Raw genomic sequence first — 16,214 nt, forward strand, 5'->3', positions numbered from 1 at the left:
TTGAAATAAAAATTCTATAGGACATGACCTTAAAGACAGATCCAATGCGTCATGAAACTTAACATTAACATATACCAAACAGGTACATATAAATAATACAAATAACAATCAGGTATAGCCTGACCAGTAATATATGATAATTGTCAAGAGGGCGCTGTTATTCTCATGTATAGGGTGACAATTCAGTGTAGTATGAAAAAATTAGTTCCAGTGAAATTCCGCAATATGGCGCACCCTCAATAGATCCTGGTTCACCTATACAAACAAACAATTAAATCCACAATTACACCTTAACGGAAGTAGGCCTCGCATCCATCACCTCGCAGAATCTCAGGCATTCATTTCTCACAGACACCCAACGCCTCGCAAACAGGTCGCACTCGGGTGCTGATGCCAAGAGTGCATTCAACTGTGCGAGGGCACGGAGCAGCGGAGAGTTCAGTCGCATAAAGTCTATTTTTTTATTCGGTAGACTGAAATGACAGTTAATAGTATGAAATGACATTTCATGTTCATACAATTAGCTGTCATTTCAGTCTACCGAATAAAAAAATAGACTTTAGAAGGTAGCATCCTATAGAAGTGGTCTACGCGTGCCTCCGTGAGGGACAAAATGTATAAATTCGACCAATCATAGCGTTATTTGTTATGGTGGGCAACAAATAGATTCGACCAATCATCCATACTCATTTATGGTGGGGAATAAAGAAAAATGTGAGACTGTGACAAGGATAAACAATAATAGCGCTTTCTCTGCTACTCCTACTGAAAGATACATAAGTCTATCCCGTTCTGTCAGTTATCCCCACCACTCATGCCCAATCTAGTTTAATACTAGAGTTTATTAAAATAAAGATAAGAAGATAGATAGCACTCAGACCGCGGCGACGCGATCTGTTGGCTTTGCCAGTCGGACGCACCGTGTCACGACTGAACCATGAATCTAGTATTAAACTGGATTGGGCATGAGTGGTGGGGATAACTGACAGAATTATTCTGTGAACTTGCCTGTGTCCCCTTCATCCAAATCCTCTTCGTACACAGTGGGCTCGTAGCTGTAGTAGTTGGTGATGATGTGAGCTGTCATCGCGCCATTCCTCATTAAGAAGTTCTTGGCTTCGAATCTGTGAAACAGTCACTTGGATTCAAACTTCAACCAGAGTTCGAATAACTTAATTTGGTACCTAATCGAAAACTAAAGTAGTAATTTTTTCATTCTTTTGATATCGAATATCACTAGACAACTTGCTACACGTATGGTATGACTTGCTCGGGCTGGCCGCCTAGCCAAAATGCCAATCGCTTACGCTCCGTAGCGATCGAAACGCAACTGTCACTGTCGCACTAATATAGAGAGACACAAAGCGATTCGATGGCGAATCGCAAGCGATCGTCACCTTGGCTAGGCCGCCTGATCATCGAGGGGAGCAAACTTACAGCATATTTTTGCTAACACCACAGTTTGACAACGTGACATATTCAAAATAAAGCATTGGTTCAATGTGTACCACTGGTTCACTGTTGGCTACCTTACCCTAATGAATGGTTTGAAGCGACATTTTACCTGACAGGTATATCGTAGTCATCACTTCGGTACGTGTACAGAATTCTCTCCTGCCATCTTTTTTCCTGGAATGCCCTCCCATACTTCCACACCGTCACTTTTTTCCCTTCCAGTTCTTCATTGCCTAAACAAATAGGGAAGGTTTTAAATGGGTAAATACACAATAAAACACAATTAACACAACACAACGAACTTTTCAAATAATAGAGATGACATTTACCTATAAATATACAAAATAATTGCAATGACAGTTTTGAAAGATTCACGGTTAGTTTCACTAGTGGTTTCACTAGACTTATATCGACCGGGATATGAAACGTGATAACCTTTTGTCACAGGGCGGACACGCCATACGTCAAAAATGATTTGCGTTTATATGTGTGCGCGGCACGTCTGTACACGCGTCATTGAGTATCTGACGGAATCCTGACATGCTCTCAGTAGAGCGACTTACGCACACATTCATGTCGCGGCCAGTCGCGGGGCGAGGTAATCCGAGTCGGGGCGGGGCGGTGCGTGTCCGTTCTGTATGATAATACTATAACTTATTCTGTGCTTTTGTTTTGTTACCCGTAAATATCGGGAGCTCGAAGACAATACAAAAGTTAGTCACGGTTCATATCCCGGTCGATATAAGTCTAGTGAAAATAATTGCAAGCCAATAATTGAATTACGAGGGACTACGGGGTGAGGTCAGATTTCCTGTTTATCGTCAAAGTTATGAAATGGAACTACCCAAAATAAAATAAAAACTAAAATACAAACGTCCGGAACACTTTTTTTTTTATATACACCATTTAGTTTGCATATGTAAAAATAAAAAGTTATCGAGGTTTGAATGTCAGTTTTGCCCCTACTCACCCCATTTTACGGTACCTACGTTACCTACTATGTCGAAACGAAAGGGCCATGTACTGTAAAATTTTGTACGATACATGTGCGAATTTCCTATTTTTCATACTTTAATCACTTCGAAATCAGCTCAGAGTTAGCTGGCTACTTAGACGGACTAGTTTTGTAATTTAATTACAAATTACAATATTACTTATTACCTACCTATATATTTAAAGTGTTTGATTACAGGCAGGTTTGACTCGATATCTTCCTTGTCTTTTATAACTTGCATGCCACACGATATCTTGTTCTCGTATTCTTCTGTAGATTGAGGCATTAGCTGTGTACAGAAATTAGTTATTTGGGTAACTTCGAAACGAAGTTTTGTTTTTTGAAAATAACAAATATCTACATACATTTTTTTCATACACCAACAGAACAGGTATGACACCTACAGTAAAGCACGTACTACGTATGTACTACCAGGGAAGGGTATTTTTTGTATGGAAACGAAAACGGTATGTTTTCGTTCTTTGCTAATTACTTCATTTCTAATTGGGCAATCTAATAATACGAAGTCGTTACCTAAACACACAACTGAGTCCTACATTTCGAGTAGAAAATAATTCGAAAAATATGGTTATTTCGAAGTTTTTGCAAAAAACCGGTTCCGATCCCTGCGTAAGCGATCAACACGCGAACGCGAAGCGAAGCGATGCGGCGCGGGGTGAATCAATCCTTTGATGCATATAGAAGTGTCTACGTGGGCGATCTCGTTGCGAACGCGAACGCCTTGGGCCCGCCGCGCCGCGCCGCGTCGTTTCGCGTTCGCGAGTTGTTCGCTTACGTAAGAACGCAGCGTAATTAGTTAATCACCTCGCTTTAAGCAACTATTGCTGCTCACAGTGCTGACTATACTTACGCTGTAGACGTAGCCAGTTTCTTCTTCCGTTTCCCACTGGTAATATTTCTTGACTAGTCCGCCGTAGAAGTCGATACGGGAGCGGTTGAGAGAGGCGCTTGACCTGATTAAGATAATGGAAATACATATCAAACTTCAAACTTCAACATTTATTCAGCAAATAGGCCACAAGGGCACTTTTACACGTCAACATGGAATTTATACATACAAGGAAAAAATGATAATAATAATATATACATACATTAACAATAGTAAAATACAACTAACTGCAACTACGAAATCAAACTAACGCATTACAATTACTTAGAGATGTATAAGGTCCCTTAATGTTGAATTACATAAAAAAACTATAATAATATATAAACATAGCCCAGTTTTTCGGGGGCAAAAACTTACCAGTGCTAGCAATTAATGAGGTATAATATTTTTTTGCATAATAGATATATATACAGAGGTACCACTAAACTAACTAGCTTAAATCTAAAATAGACCCTTGAGGCATTGTACCAATTAAGGCTGCAGGCGGCATTTTGCTCGTTGTATCGTAATTAATTAAATATGGCCATACATACATTACATAATGGTACTGTCTTACGTCATAATTTCACCGATATCGACTTATAACAAGTTTGAAGGATGACTCACGTTAGACCGGGCCTGGTCCGGGCCGGAGCTTCCGGCGTTTCGTTTTCTATGGAAACCATCACGTAATCACCCGCCATGGTAAGCGCCGGAAGCTCCGGCCCGGACCCGGCCCGATCTAACGTGAGTCATCCTTTACTTATCTTCGCAATGTAAACGTCAAACAATTTTTTTTTTTTTTTTTTTTTTTTTTTTTTTTATTGGGAAACAAACAGCTTTCAATCTTACACAATATGAATTAATATTAATAAAACACAAGCCAAAACAGTTTCCACTAGTAAATTAAAGCAGATATGCTCAAAGGGAAGTACTTAATAGAATACAAAAAATACAAAACGTATTATCCAAAGCAATCAAGCAAACTGAAAGTTATTGAACTACATTATTGTTTCATTTTAACTACTGTATTATTTTAACTAAACTTGTTAGTTAAATCGAGAAGAAAAGAGAAAGAAAGGAAAAATAAATAAATAGATGTACATTCTATGCTAATGTTAGTTTGTTAGGTACATCGTTATAATTATTACTAAGTTAGGGTTTATTTTATTTTTTTATTGAAGTGAGAAATTTACCCAGCTTCATATTGAACACATCAAAATTTGAATATTTAGAGTTATACATTGAGCATGATCTAGCAAGATATGAGTTTTTGAAGTACCTAGTACGACAGAATGGAATGGCAAATAAAGCTTTTGATCTAGTTCGGGAATTAGGACATCTATATGAAATATTGCTAATAAGATATTGCGACTCGATTAGATGGTTTAATAATTTAAACAAAAAAATTTGATCTTTTTGCTCCCTGCGCAGCTGGAGACTTACCATGTTATCACCATTAAACAATTTAAACCTATATTTCATCCATTTAATAAATTTATTCTGAATTTTTTCGATGGCATTAATGTGCACCGAATATTGAGGACTCCAAACGACCGATGCGAATTCTAAATGCGACCTGACAAAGGCATTATAAAGTAAAATAACGGTTCGAGGATCACTAAAATTTTTACTTTGCCGGAAAATAAAACCTAACATTCTATATGCCTTAGACGTAATTTTGTCAATATGAGAAGTGAGCTGGATTTCGCTGTCTATGTAAACACCAAGATCTCTTACTTCGGTAACCCTATTCAGTTTTTTGTTCTTAATCTGGTAATCAAAAAGAATTGGGTTACGCTTGCGAGAGAATGAAATAGAGCAACACTTTTCGATATTGAGGTCAAGACAGTTTTTGGCGCAGTAAAGATCTAACCTTTTTAAATCATCCTGTAAAAGTATGCAATCATCAATAGATTTAACCAAAGTAAAAATTTTTGTATCGTCGGCAAAAAGTAAAATTTTAGAATGGTGAAAGCATTTAACTACGTCATTAATGAACATGTTAAACAGCAAGGGACCCAAGTGGGACCCCTGCGGGACACCGGACAAAACAGGGACAAAAGAGGAGGTATATCCTTTGACAGATACAGCCTGGGAACGATCTCGGAGGTAAGATGTTAACCATCTTAATAAATCGCCATGTATTCCGAAAGTCTTCAACTTGGCAATAAGGATAATATGCGAAATTTTATCGAAGGCCTTAGAATAATCAGTGTAAATGGCATCAACCTGAAACCCTTTATCCATGGCCTTCAAAGAAAAATCTAAAAATTCAGTGAGATTGGACTCAACCGAACGCTTATTTATAAAACCGTGTTGATTAGGAGTAAGCATGGGTCTTATTGCATTAAACATTTTATCATATACTATTTTCTCGAATAATTTAGGGATAGTGGACAGTTTTGATATACCGCGATAGTTTTTTATGTTGTGTTTGTCACCGTTTTTATGTATAGGGACCACTAAAGAGCGCTTCCAAACGATTGGCATAATTCCTGATCTAAAAGACAGTGAAAATAGCACTGATAAAGGAAAAGCTAAGGTTTTACTACAATTTTTAAGAAAAACTGGGTGTATACCATCAGGGCCACCGCCTTTAGATTCCGATAGTGCTTTGAGATACCTTTCAACCAAATCTGGATGAAACTCAATGATATTAATTACATTTAATGTCGATTCGGATTTAGTGGGCGAGGATGAATCATTAGTTAATAAATCATAAGTAAATACCGATTGGAAAAACGAGTTAAAAAGATTGGCAATTGTTTGACCGTCGTTACCTACACTGTTGTCAAAGAAGAGAGAATCAGGAATATTGCCGTTTCCCCTTTTAGATTTCACAAATGACCAGAATGATTTGGAATTCTTTTTTATATTGTTTTCAGTTCGTGATATAAAAAGGCTATAACAAGACACTTCCATCGATTTTATTGCAGAACGTAGGTCGGAAAAGGTATTATAGTCTGAAGTTCTGCCATAAATTTTCCATTTTTTGTGAACTTTGTTTTTTTTCTTTATTAATTTTATCAAATGACGAGAGTACCAGACTGGGTACTTATCGGTATTATAAATAATTTTAGAAGGAACGTATTGTTCTATAATTAAATTAATTTTCAAATAAAAATAATTTATGGCATCATCAATACTAGTCATATTTATGAGTGGCTCCCAATTAATTTGATTTATTTTGGAATTTATAAGCTCATAATCCGCGGCAAAAAAACGACGTGCAACTCGCGGTGCTTGTTTTAAGGGGCGTTCCTTCGAGGTAACCTCTGCAATAATACAGAAAACGGGGTGGTGGGTGTCAATAGGAACCAGTGGGTCAGTGGGCGATAGTTTACATTGACAGTTCGAGAGAGCTAAGTCTAGCTGGCGTCCATTTTTATTAGGTATATGGTTAAATTGTCCCCAATTAGTTAAGTGGATAAATGAGGAAAGCTGTACGGATATGATGGTCGTTCTTGTCTACGTGACAGCGTGATAAAACGGTGTCCGTCACTTTCTTTCCCACGGTGTTAAACAGTGACAGTTATTTTATCACGTGGATAAAGATGGATAAAGCTATCCATAATAGGCTGGCTGATGGATAAGTGGGTTAAAATTAGGGTTAGTGATTCTATAATTAAAATTATAATCGGTACAGTCGAATGGGGCCCAAACTGCTTCACCTAAATTAAAGTCGCCCAAAACTAAGTATAAATCGTCCGGGTAGTCATTATAAAGTTGTAAGATAAAATCAAAAAATATCGATTGTGATTCCTGTTGATGTTTGCTTTGCGGAAAATAGCAAGTAAACAACCTAAGTTTTTTTGTTGAAGTGCCTCGGCCGATAGCGATATCAACACCTGTGACGTCCGCGTCGAGCAGTGCAGGCAGCGGGCGCATACCGTGCGGGTCTACCCTCAGCTCGCGGCGTACGGCTACCAAAGTACCTCCGCCGCGACTTACCCCCATACTTTCGCAATCACGATCCGTTCGGTAAACATTGTATCGTTCGTCGAATAACTCAGCGTCATAAATACTCGGAACTAACCACGTTTCCGATAGACAAATGAGATCATAATCAGTCTGATTTACACTACGAAATAAATCACAACACTTTGTTCGGAGTCCTCTAACGTTCTGATAATAAATACTAATATTGTTATTTGACATTAAATAATTGGTGGTCAGTGATAATAATTGTGAGCTGCATGTTTAAAATATTATAAGGTGATAAACGAAGTGATTCGGGTCGCAATATGTAAAAGCAATAAGTAACAATTTTGAAAATCTTGTGTCGACTAGAGCATTGCAGGATAAAAGCGTTAAAAATGTGATCAAAATCAGCCGGTAAAAAGTTTTTACAGTGAATTACTATATAGGTACTAAAATTTTTTATACATGTACAATTAATTAAACAAACACAGTGACTTAACAAGTAAAGGTTTTTGCTTATGTGATTTTGTTTAAAGCCCCCTCGGAAGTGATGTATAAAATAGGTGAGGAATCTGACTTGCGTACCATCACAGTGCAGTTTCTAACCCAACAATATTTATAACCTTTTTGCGTTTTCCTTATTTGCGCTTCCTTAAGTAAGTATTTATTGAAGGTTGATTATTGCACCCTTCAAACCTACATACCTAATTAGATACTTCGGTAGGACCAAGGTAGGACCTAGTTTTGACCCTAATATTTTACCTAGTTTCAATTTTAGGATATTTACCACATCTCCATAGTCTCCACAATGCCTGCATCAAGGTTGATCTTCTCAGCTATTATGTGGTACTCCGGTGGCCATACCAGGCTTTCGGATTCATCTGTGAACGTAGTTTTTAAATCACTACATAGTATATTAAAAAATTTAAAAACTCCCTGACTATAAGATTATAAGAGCTGATGATCTTCAAACGGCTGAAAAGATTTTCATGAAACATGGCTAAGAACACTCGGAATAAAATTATCTATGACTCAAAAAAAACTAAACGAAAATCGGTTCATCCGTTTGGGAGCTACGATACCACAGACAGATACACAGATACACAGACAGACGCGTTAAACTTATAACACCCCTCTTTGCGTAGGGGGTTAAAAATAAAGTCGCTTCCCTGTCTGTCTGTTTGTATGCTTAGATCTTTAAAACTAGGTACGCAACGGATTTTGATGCGGTTTTTTTAACAGATTAGAGTGATTCAAGAGGAAGGTTTACGTATAATTTGTTAACCCGTGCGAAGCCGGGGCGGGTCGCTAGTCTTTTAAATAAAAGCCAAATTAAAAGCGGCCGCACCAAATCGCCTTTTTAAGTTCTTATACAAACTTAATCCTCATTTTCCTCTCTGGATATTTAACATTATTGAAAATAAATATTGAGACACAGATTTATATATTTATGCATATCAACCACAGCTATCGTTTGTTTTTTTTTTCGAATTTTTATTTTAAGAGTTACAAGCGTTTAAAAAAATATTTGTATGGAAATTGTGTTTCGCTTATAGGCAGAGATGTATGGTTTTAAAAAAGCATTTAAATACAAAATGCAAAATACTTTTCAGATTTACTATTTCAAATGCAAAATACCAAATAGTTTTGCATTTTGTATTTCAAATGCTAAATGCAAAATAGGTATTTTCAAAATACTTTTTCAAAATAAAATACCTTTTGACAAAATCTCAGATATTTTTATTTATTTTAGGTATTTATCATGAGAAATAGTGACACAATGCCGAGCCGAACAAAAACGTCTAATAACATGGCACCTTATGCATGACATTTTGGTCATATCTATCTATATATATAAATGCAAGTGTCCTGACTGACTGACTGACTGACTGACTGACTGACTGATTCATCAACGCAGAGCCGAAACTACAAAAGCTAGAAAGTTGAAATTTGCACACTAGGTTGCATTTATAAAGTGTACAAGAGATAAGAAGCGATTTTGAAAAATTCAACCCCTAAGGGGGTTAAAAAGGGGATGAAAGGTTGTATGGGGTACAAGTTTTATTTTAAGCTAGGAATTTAAAACTTTGTAAAAATGTATTATATTAAAAAACAAGAAAACTAATTTCAGCGTTTTTGAAAATTCATCCCCCAAGGTGGTGAAAAAGGGGTTGAAAGTTTGTATGGAGATCAAATATTTTTGTGAGTGTGGGACTTGAAACTTTGTATATGGGGATATTATTATAAGATAGGAAAAGTAATTTCAGCGTTTTTGAAAATTCATCCCCTAACAGGGTTAAAAAGGGGTTGAAAGATTGAATCCATTACAAATGCTTTGAAACTTCTTAGAAAGGCATAATAGCCGATTACAAAATAAAGTAATTGCGACGTTTTTGGAAATTCAACCCCTAAGGGGGTTAAAAAGGGGATGAAAGTTCGTCTTGGGGTGCAAATTTCATTTTAAGCTAGGAACTTGAAACTTTGCAAAAAGATATTAAATTTAAATACAAGAAAACTAATTTCAGCGTTTTTGAAAATTCATCCCCTAAGGTGGTGAAAAAAGGGTTGAAAGTTTGTATGGATATCAAACATTTTTTCGAGCGCGGGACTTGAATCTTTGTATTTGGGGATATTATTAAAAGACAAGAAAAGTAATTTCAGCCTTTTGTAAAATTCATCCCCTAACATGGTTAAAAAGAGGTTGAAAGATTGTATGTGGTTCAAATTTTATTTTAAGCTAGGTACTTGAAAGTTCGTAAAAAGATATATTATTAAAATACAAAAAAAATAAATTCAGCGTTTTTGAAAATTCATCTCCTAAGGTGGTGAAAAAAGGGTTGAAAGTTTGTATGGATATCAAACATTTTTTCGAGCGCGGGACTGGAATCTTTGTATTTGGGGATATTATTAAAAGACAGGAAAAGTAATTTCAGCCTTTTGTAAAATTAATCCCCTAACAGGGTTAAAAAGAGGTTGAAAGTTTGTATGTGGTTCAAATTTTATTTTAAGCTAGGTACTTGAAAGTTCGTAAAAAGATATATTATTAAAATACAAGAAAAATAATTTCAGCGTTTTGAAAATTCATCCCCTAAGGTGGTGAAAAAAGGGTTGAAAGTTTGTATGGATATCAAACATTTTTTCGAGTGCGGGACTGGAATCTTTGTATTTGGGGATATTATTAAAAGACAGGAAAAGTAATTTCAGCGTTTTGTAAAATTCTTCCCCTAACAGGGTTATAAAGAGGTTGAAAGTTTGTATGTGGTTCAAATTTTATTTTAAGCTAGGTACTTGAAAGTTCGTAAAAGGATATAAGTATTATTAAAATGCAAGAAAACTAATTTCAGCGTTTTTGAAAGTTTATCCCCTAAGGTGGTGAAAAAAGGGTTGAAAGTTTGTATGGATATCAAACATTTTTTCGAGCGCGGGACTGGAATCTTTGTATTTGGAGATATAATGAAAAGACAGGAAAAGTGATTTCAGCGTTTTGTAAAATTCATCCCCTAACAGGGTTAAAAAGAGGTTGAAAGTTTGTATGTGGTTCAAATTTTATTTTAAGCTAGGTACTTGAAAGTTCGTAAAAAGATATATTATTAAAATATAAGAAAACAAATTTCTGCGTTTTTGAAAATTCATCCCGTAAAGTGGTAAAAAAGGGGTTAAAAGTTTGAATCCATAACAAATGCTTTGAAACTTCTTAGAAAGGCATGATAGCCGATTACAAAATAAAGTAATTGCAACGTTTTTGGAAGTTCAAACCCCTAAGGGATTTAAAAAGGGGATGAAAGTTCGTCTTGGGGTGCAAATTTTATTTTAAGGTAGGAACTTGAAAATTTGCAAAAAGATATTAAATTTAAACACAAGAAAACTAATTTCAGTGTTTTTGAAAGTTCATCCCCTAAGGTGACGAAAAAGGGGTTGAAAGTTTGTATGGATATCAAATTTTTTTTCGAGCGCGGGACTTGAATCTTTGTATTTGAGGATATTATTAGAAGATAATACAAGTAATTTCAGCGTTTTGTAAAATTCATCCCCTAACAGGTTTAAAAAGGGGTTGAAAGTTTGTACAGGGTACAAATTTTATTTTAAGCTAGGAACTTGAAACTTCATAAAAAGATATTAAATTAAAACGAAAAAAAAATTTACAGCGTTTTTGAAAATTTATATCTCAAGGTGGTGAAAAAGGGGTTGAAATTTTGTATGGAGTTCAAACATTTTTGTGAGAACGGGTTGTTGAATCTTTGTACAGAGGCATATTATTAGAATACAAGAAAAGTAATTTCAGCGTTTTTAAAAATTCATCCCCTAAAATGGTTAAAAAGGGGTTGAAAGTTTATATAGGGTTCAAATTTTATTTACTTCAAACTACGTAAATAGGTAATTAGGTAGTAGGTCTTATTAAATAGAGGACATGAAAATCTTCTAAGGGGGTTGAGAGGAATTATGTCGAGAACAATTTTATTTAGTTAGGGGCTAGAAACTTCGTGGGTTGTGAAAGACAAATCTCATGCGTTGTATAATATTAATAATTAACAAATGATTAACCGTCCTACTGCAATATTTTGCTGCATAATGTTCTAAGCTAATGTAGAATATATAACCACCAATATACAAATCCACGCGTACGAACTACGAAGTCGCGGGCAACAGCTATCTATCTATCTATATATATAAATGCACGTGTCCTGACTGATTGACTGACTGACTGACTCATCAACGCAGAGCCGAAACTACAAATGCTAGAAAGTTAAAATTTGGACACGAGGTTGCATTTATAAAATGTATAAGAGCTAAGAAGCGATTTTGAGAAATTCTACCCCTAAGGGGGTTAAAAAGGGGATGAAAGTTTGTATGGGGTTCAAGTTTTATTTTGAACTAGGAATTAGAAACTTTATCAAAAGGTATAATATTAAAAAACAAGAAAACTAATTTTAGCGTTTTTGAAAATTCATCCCCTAAGGTGGTGAAAAAGGGGTTGAAAGTTTGTATGGAGAAGAAAAATTTTTTTGTTTGCGGGACTTGAAACTTCGTATATGGAGATATTATTAGAATACAAGAAAAGTAATTTCAGCGTTTTTGAAAATTCATCTCCTAAAAGGGATATAAAGGGGTTGAAAATTTGAATCCATTACAAATGCTTTGAAACTTCTTAGAAAGGCATAATAGCCGATTACAAAAAAAAGCTATGGGACGTTTTTTGGAAATTGAACCCCTAAGGGGGTTAAAAAGGGGATGAAAGTTTGTCTTGGGGTTCAAATTTTATTGTAAGCTAGGAACTTGAAACTTCGTAAAAAGGTATTATAATAAAATAGAAGAAAACTAATTTCAGCGTTTTGGAAAATTCATCCCTCAAGGTGGTGAAAAAGGGGTTGAATGTTTGTATGCACATCAAAAATTTTTTTGAGTGCGGGACTTGAATCTTTGTACAAGGGCATACTATAAGAATACAAGAAAAGTAATTTCAGCGTTTTTAAAAATTCCTCCCTTGAAAGGGTTAAATAGGGGTTGAAAGTTTGTATGGAGATCAAACATTTTTTTTGAGTGCGGGACTTGAATCTTTGTATAAAGGCATATTATTAGAATACAAGAAAAGTAATTTCAGCGTTTTTGAAAATTCATCCCCCAATGTGGTGAAAAAGGGGTTGAAAGTTTGTATGCACATCAAATATTTTATTGAGTGTGGGATTTGAATCTTCGTATAAGGGCATATTATAAGAATACAAGAAAAGTAATTTCAGCGTTTTTGAAAATTCATCCCCCAAGGTGGTGAAAAAGGGGTTGAAAGTTTGTATGGAGATCAAACATTTTTGTGTGCGGGACTTGAATCTTTGTATAAAGACATATTATTAGAATACAAGAAAAGTAATTTCGGCAATTTTGAAAATTCTTCCCTCAAGTTGGTAAAAAAGGGGTTGAAAATTTGTATGGAGGTCAAACATTTTTTTGAGTGTGGGGCTTGAATCGTTGTATAAAGGCATATTATTATAATACATAATAAGTAATTTCAGCTTTTTTAAAAATTCATCCCCTAAAAGGTTTAAGAAGGGGTTGAAAGTTGGTAGAGAGTTCAAATTTTATTTAAAGCTAGGAACTTCAAACTTCGTAAATAGGTAGTTAGGTAGTAGGTTTTACTAAATAGTGGACTTGAAAATATGCTGGGGGTTGAGAGGGATTATATCGAGAACAATTTTATTCAGTTAGGGGCTTGAAACTTCGTAGCCAGGTTGTGTATAATAATTAACAAATGATTAACTGCAGTCCCTACTGCTATCGTTTTCTGCATAATGTTCTAAGCTAATATAGAATATATAACCACCAATATACAAATCCACGCGTACGAAGTCGCGGGCAACAGCTAGTTTATCAATACGCGTATCAATGGGCTCGCGGCTCGTCTCGTAGCTCGCAAGCTCGTCGAGCTAATATAATTTAAACACTAACGGCACGGCATAAGGTTTATAACCGAATGACAAGCCGAACGCGAGTGTGTCGAGGCGAGCCACGAGACGCGCCGCGAGCCGAGTCGCGAATCTAAACCGGCTATAAGGCGCGCACTCCGACCAAAGAAGAAAAAAACCGGCCAAGTGCGAGTCGGACTCGCGCACGGAGGGTTCCGCACCATCAACAAAAAATAGAGCAAAACAAGCAAAAAAACCGGCCAAGTGCGAGTCGGACTCGCGCACGGAGGGTTCCGCACCATCAACAAAAAATAGAGCAAAACAAGCAAAAAAACGGTCACCCATCCAAGTACTGACCCCGCCCGACGTTGCTTAACTTCGGTCAAAAATCACGTTTGTTGGATGGGAGCCCCACTTAAATCTTTATTTTATTCTGTTTTTAGTATTTGTTGTTATAGCGGCAACAGAAATACATCATCTGTGAAAATTTCAACTGTCTAGCTATCACGGTTCGTGAGATACAGCCTGGTGACAGACGGACGGACGGACGGACAGCGGAGTCTTAGTAATAGGGTCCCGTTTTTACCCTTTGGGTACGGAATCCTAAAAAATGGTCACCCATCCAAGTACTGACCCCGCCCGACGCGACGTTGCTTAACTTCGGTCAAAAATCACGTTTTTTGTATGGGAGCCCCACTTAAATCTTTATTTTATTCTGTTTTTAGTATTTGTTGTTATAGCGGCAACAGAAATACACCATCTGTGAAAATTTCAACTGTCTAGCTATCACGGTTCGTGAGATACAGCCTGGTGACAGACGGACGGACGGACAGCGGAGTCTTAGTAATAGGGTCCCGTTTTTACCCTTTGGGTACGGAACCCTAAAAAGGGCGCGCATGGCTAGCAGGCGCCTCTATCGGTCAAATTCTGCAATACAAGCGTCATTCATTCATTTCATTTTGTTTGACCGGTAATGTTGACTAAACTTAACCACAAAGTATTTTGCATTTTGAAATGAATATTAAAAATGCAAAATACATCTCGAAAAGTATTTCAAATAAAATACAAAATGTTTTTTACTAAAAGGCATTTAAATGCAAAATACAAAATAGGTATTTTGCATTTTATATTTGCATTTTAAATAGAAGTATTTCAAATAAATCGCATCTCTGCTTATAGGAATAGGTACTAGGAATGGGTAGTACTAAGTAGTACTGGTGACCTAGCCAAGGTGACAATCGCTATCGCTTCGCCATCGAATCGCTTTGTGTCTCTCTATCACTCTTCCATATTAGTGCGACAGTGACAGTTGCGTTTCGACCGCTACGGAAGCGATTGGCACGTTGCCTAGGCTGCCTGTTATCAATAATTTCATAGCTTTGAAATAACAACTTACCCATAAAACTATATCCAAAAGTATATTTAACACAAATTAAGAATAGGAATATACCGAGTGAAGCCATGGCGTAAATATGTTTAAAAAAATTGTAATACCAACGCAGTCCTTTTATAGTATTGTTTTTATCAAATTATACTGCTTAATTATGAGTTTACGTATTATCAGAGCCTAATCGGAGTTGATAATAACAAAATAACTGTAATTAAGTAGGTAGTGTTATTTTGTACGCTATGAAAGTACCTAACTATATAAATTAATAATTTTATTTTTATTTTGTCATCTTATTTTAATTGCTATTATATAGGTAAGGTTAATTAGCTTGTTTGTTAAGTAGGTACATACATATATTATACCTCGTTAACAAAAAATTGTAATTGTTAATTAATCCTAATACCGGGGTACCTAATGTGTTTTAATTGATTACTTTTCACTACATGGCATTAAGCTGTATCCAGACGGGCTGGGCAAATCGACCGATTTGATCAGGAAAATAATTGGCGTCAATCTCCAATGTAATCACCAATTTAAGATTTATGGTGATATTTGAGCCCTCTAAGTTAAAAAAAATGCTCCAAAACGAAAATACTAGCATCACAAATTGGTATTCTTGCGTCCGCACCCCATTTTTTAGGGTTCCGTAGCCAAATGGCAAAAAACGGAACCCTTATGGATTCGTCATGTCTGTCTGTCTGTCTATCCGTCCGTATGTCACAGCGACTTTTTTCCGAAAGTATAAGAACTATACTGTTGTAACTTGGTTAGTAGATGTATTCTGTGAACCGCATTAAGATTTTCACACAAAAATAGAAAAGAAAACAATAAATTTTGGGGGTTCCCCATACTTAGAACTGAAACTCAATTTTTTTTTCATCAAACCCATATGTGTGGGGTGTCTATGGATAGGTCTTTAAAAATGATATTGAGGTTTCTAATATAATTTTTTTCTAAACTGAATAGTTTGCGCGAGAGACACTTCCAAAGTGGTAAAATGTGTGTGTGTGTGTCCCCTGTAACTTCTAAAATAAGAGAACGATAAAACTAAAAAAATATATGATGTACATTACCATGCAAACTTTTACCGAAAATTGGTTTGAACGAGATAGATCTCGTTGCTAGAGTTACTAGAGTAAGTAGTTTTTTTTTATACGTCATAAATCG

At 35.9% G+C, this 16,214-nt stretch overlaps 1 protein-coding gene across 1 annotated transcript; it reads right to left on the bottom strand.

Moving 5' to 3' along the window:
* Positions 1–2,612: 2,612 nt before the first annotated feature.
* Positions 2,613–15,135, bottom strand: LOC134658226 (uncharacterized). Its single transcript, XM_063513837.1, has 4 exons — positions 15,054–15,135; positions 8,050–8,143; positions 3,321–3,423; positions 2,613–2,738 (listed from the first exon to the last, which is right to left on the bottom strand). The coding sequence occupies exons 1-4, from the start codon at positions 15,118–15,120 to the stop codon at positions 2,613–2,615; spliced, it is 390 nt and encodes a 129-aa protein (XP_063369907.1). The 5' UTR covers positions 15,121–15,135.
* Positions 15,136–16,214: the final 1,079 nt, after the last annotated feature.

This window comes from Cydia amplana, chromosome 21, assembly GCF_948474715.1.
Source record: "Cydia amplana chromosome 21, ilCydAmpl1.1, whole genome shotgun sequence".
In the NCBI taxonomy this organism is placed as follows: Eukaryota; Metazoa; Arthropoda; class Insecta; order Lepidoptera; family Tortricidae; genus Cydia; species Cydia amplana.

Coding starts and splice junctions, on each gene's coding strand:
- LOC134658226 (XM_063513837.1), bottom strand. CDS start 15,120: ATGGCTTCACTCGGTATATTCCTATTCTTAATTTGTGTTAAATATACT. Junction 8,144..15,053: donor TTTTGGATATAGTTTTATGG/GTAAGTTGTTAT, acceptor CTACGTTCACAG/ATGAATCCGAAAGCCTGGTA. Junction 3,424..8,049: donor GTGGAGACTATGGAGATGTG/GTAAATATCCTA, acceptor TATCTTAATCAG/GTCAAGCGCCTCTCTCAACC.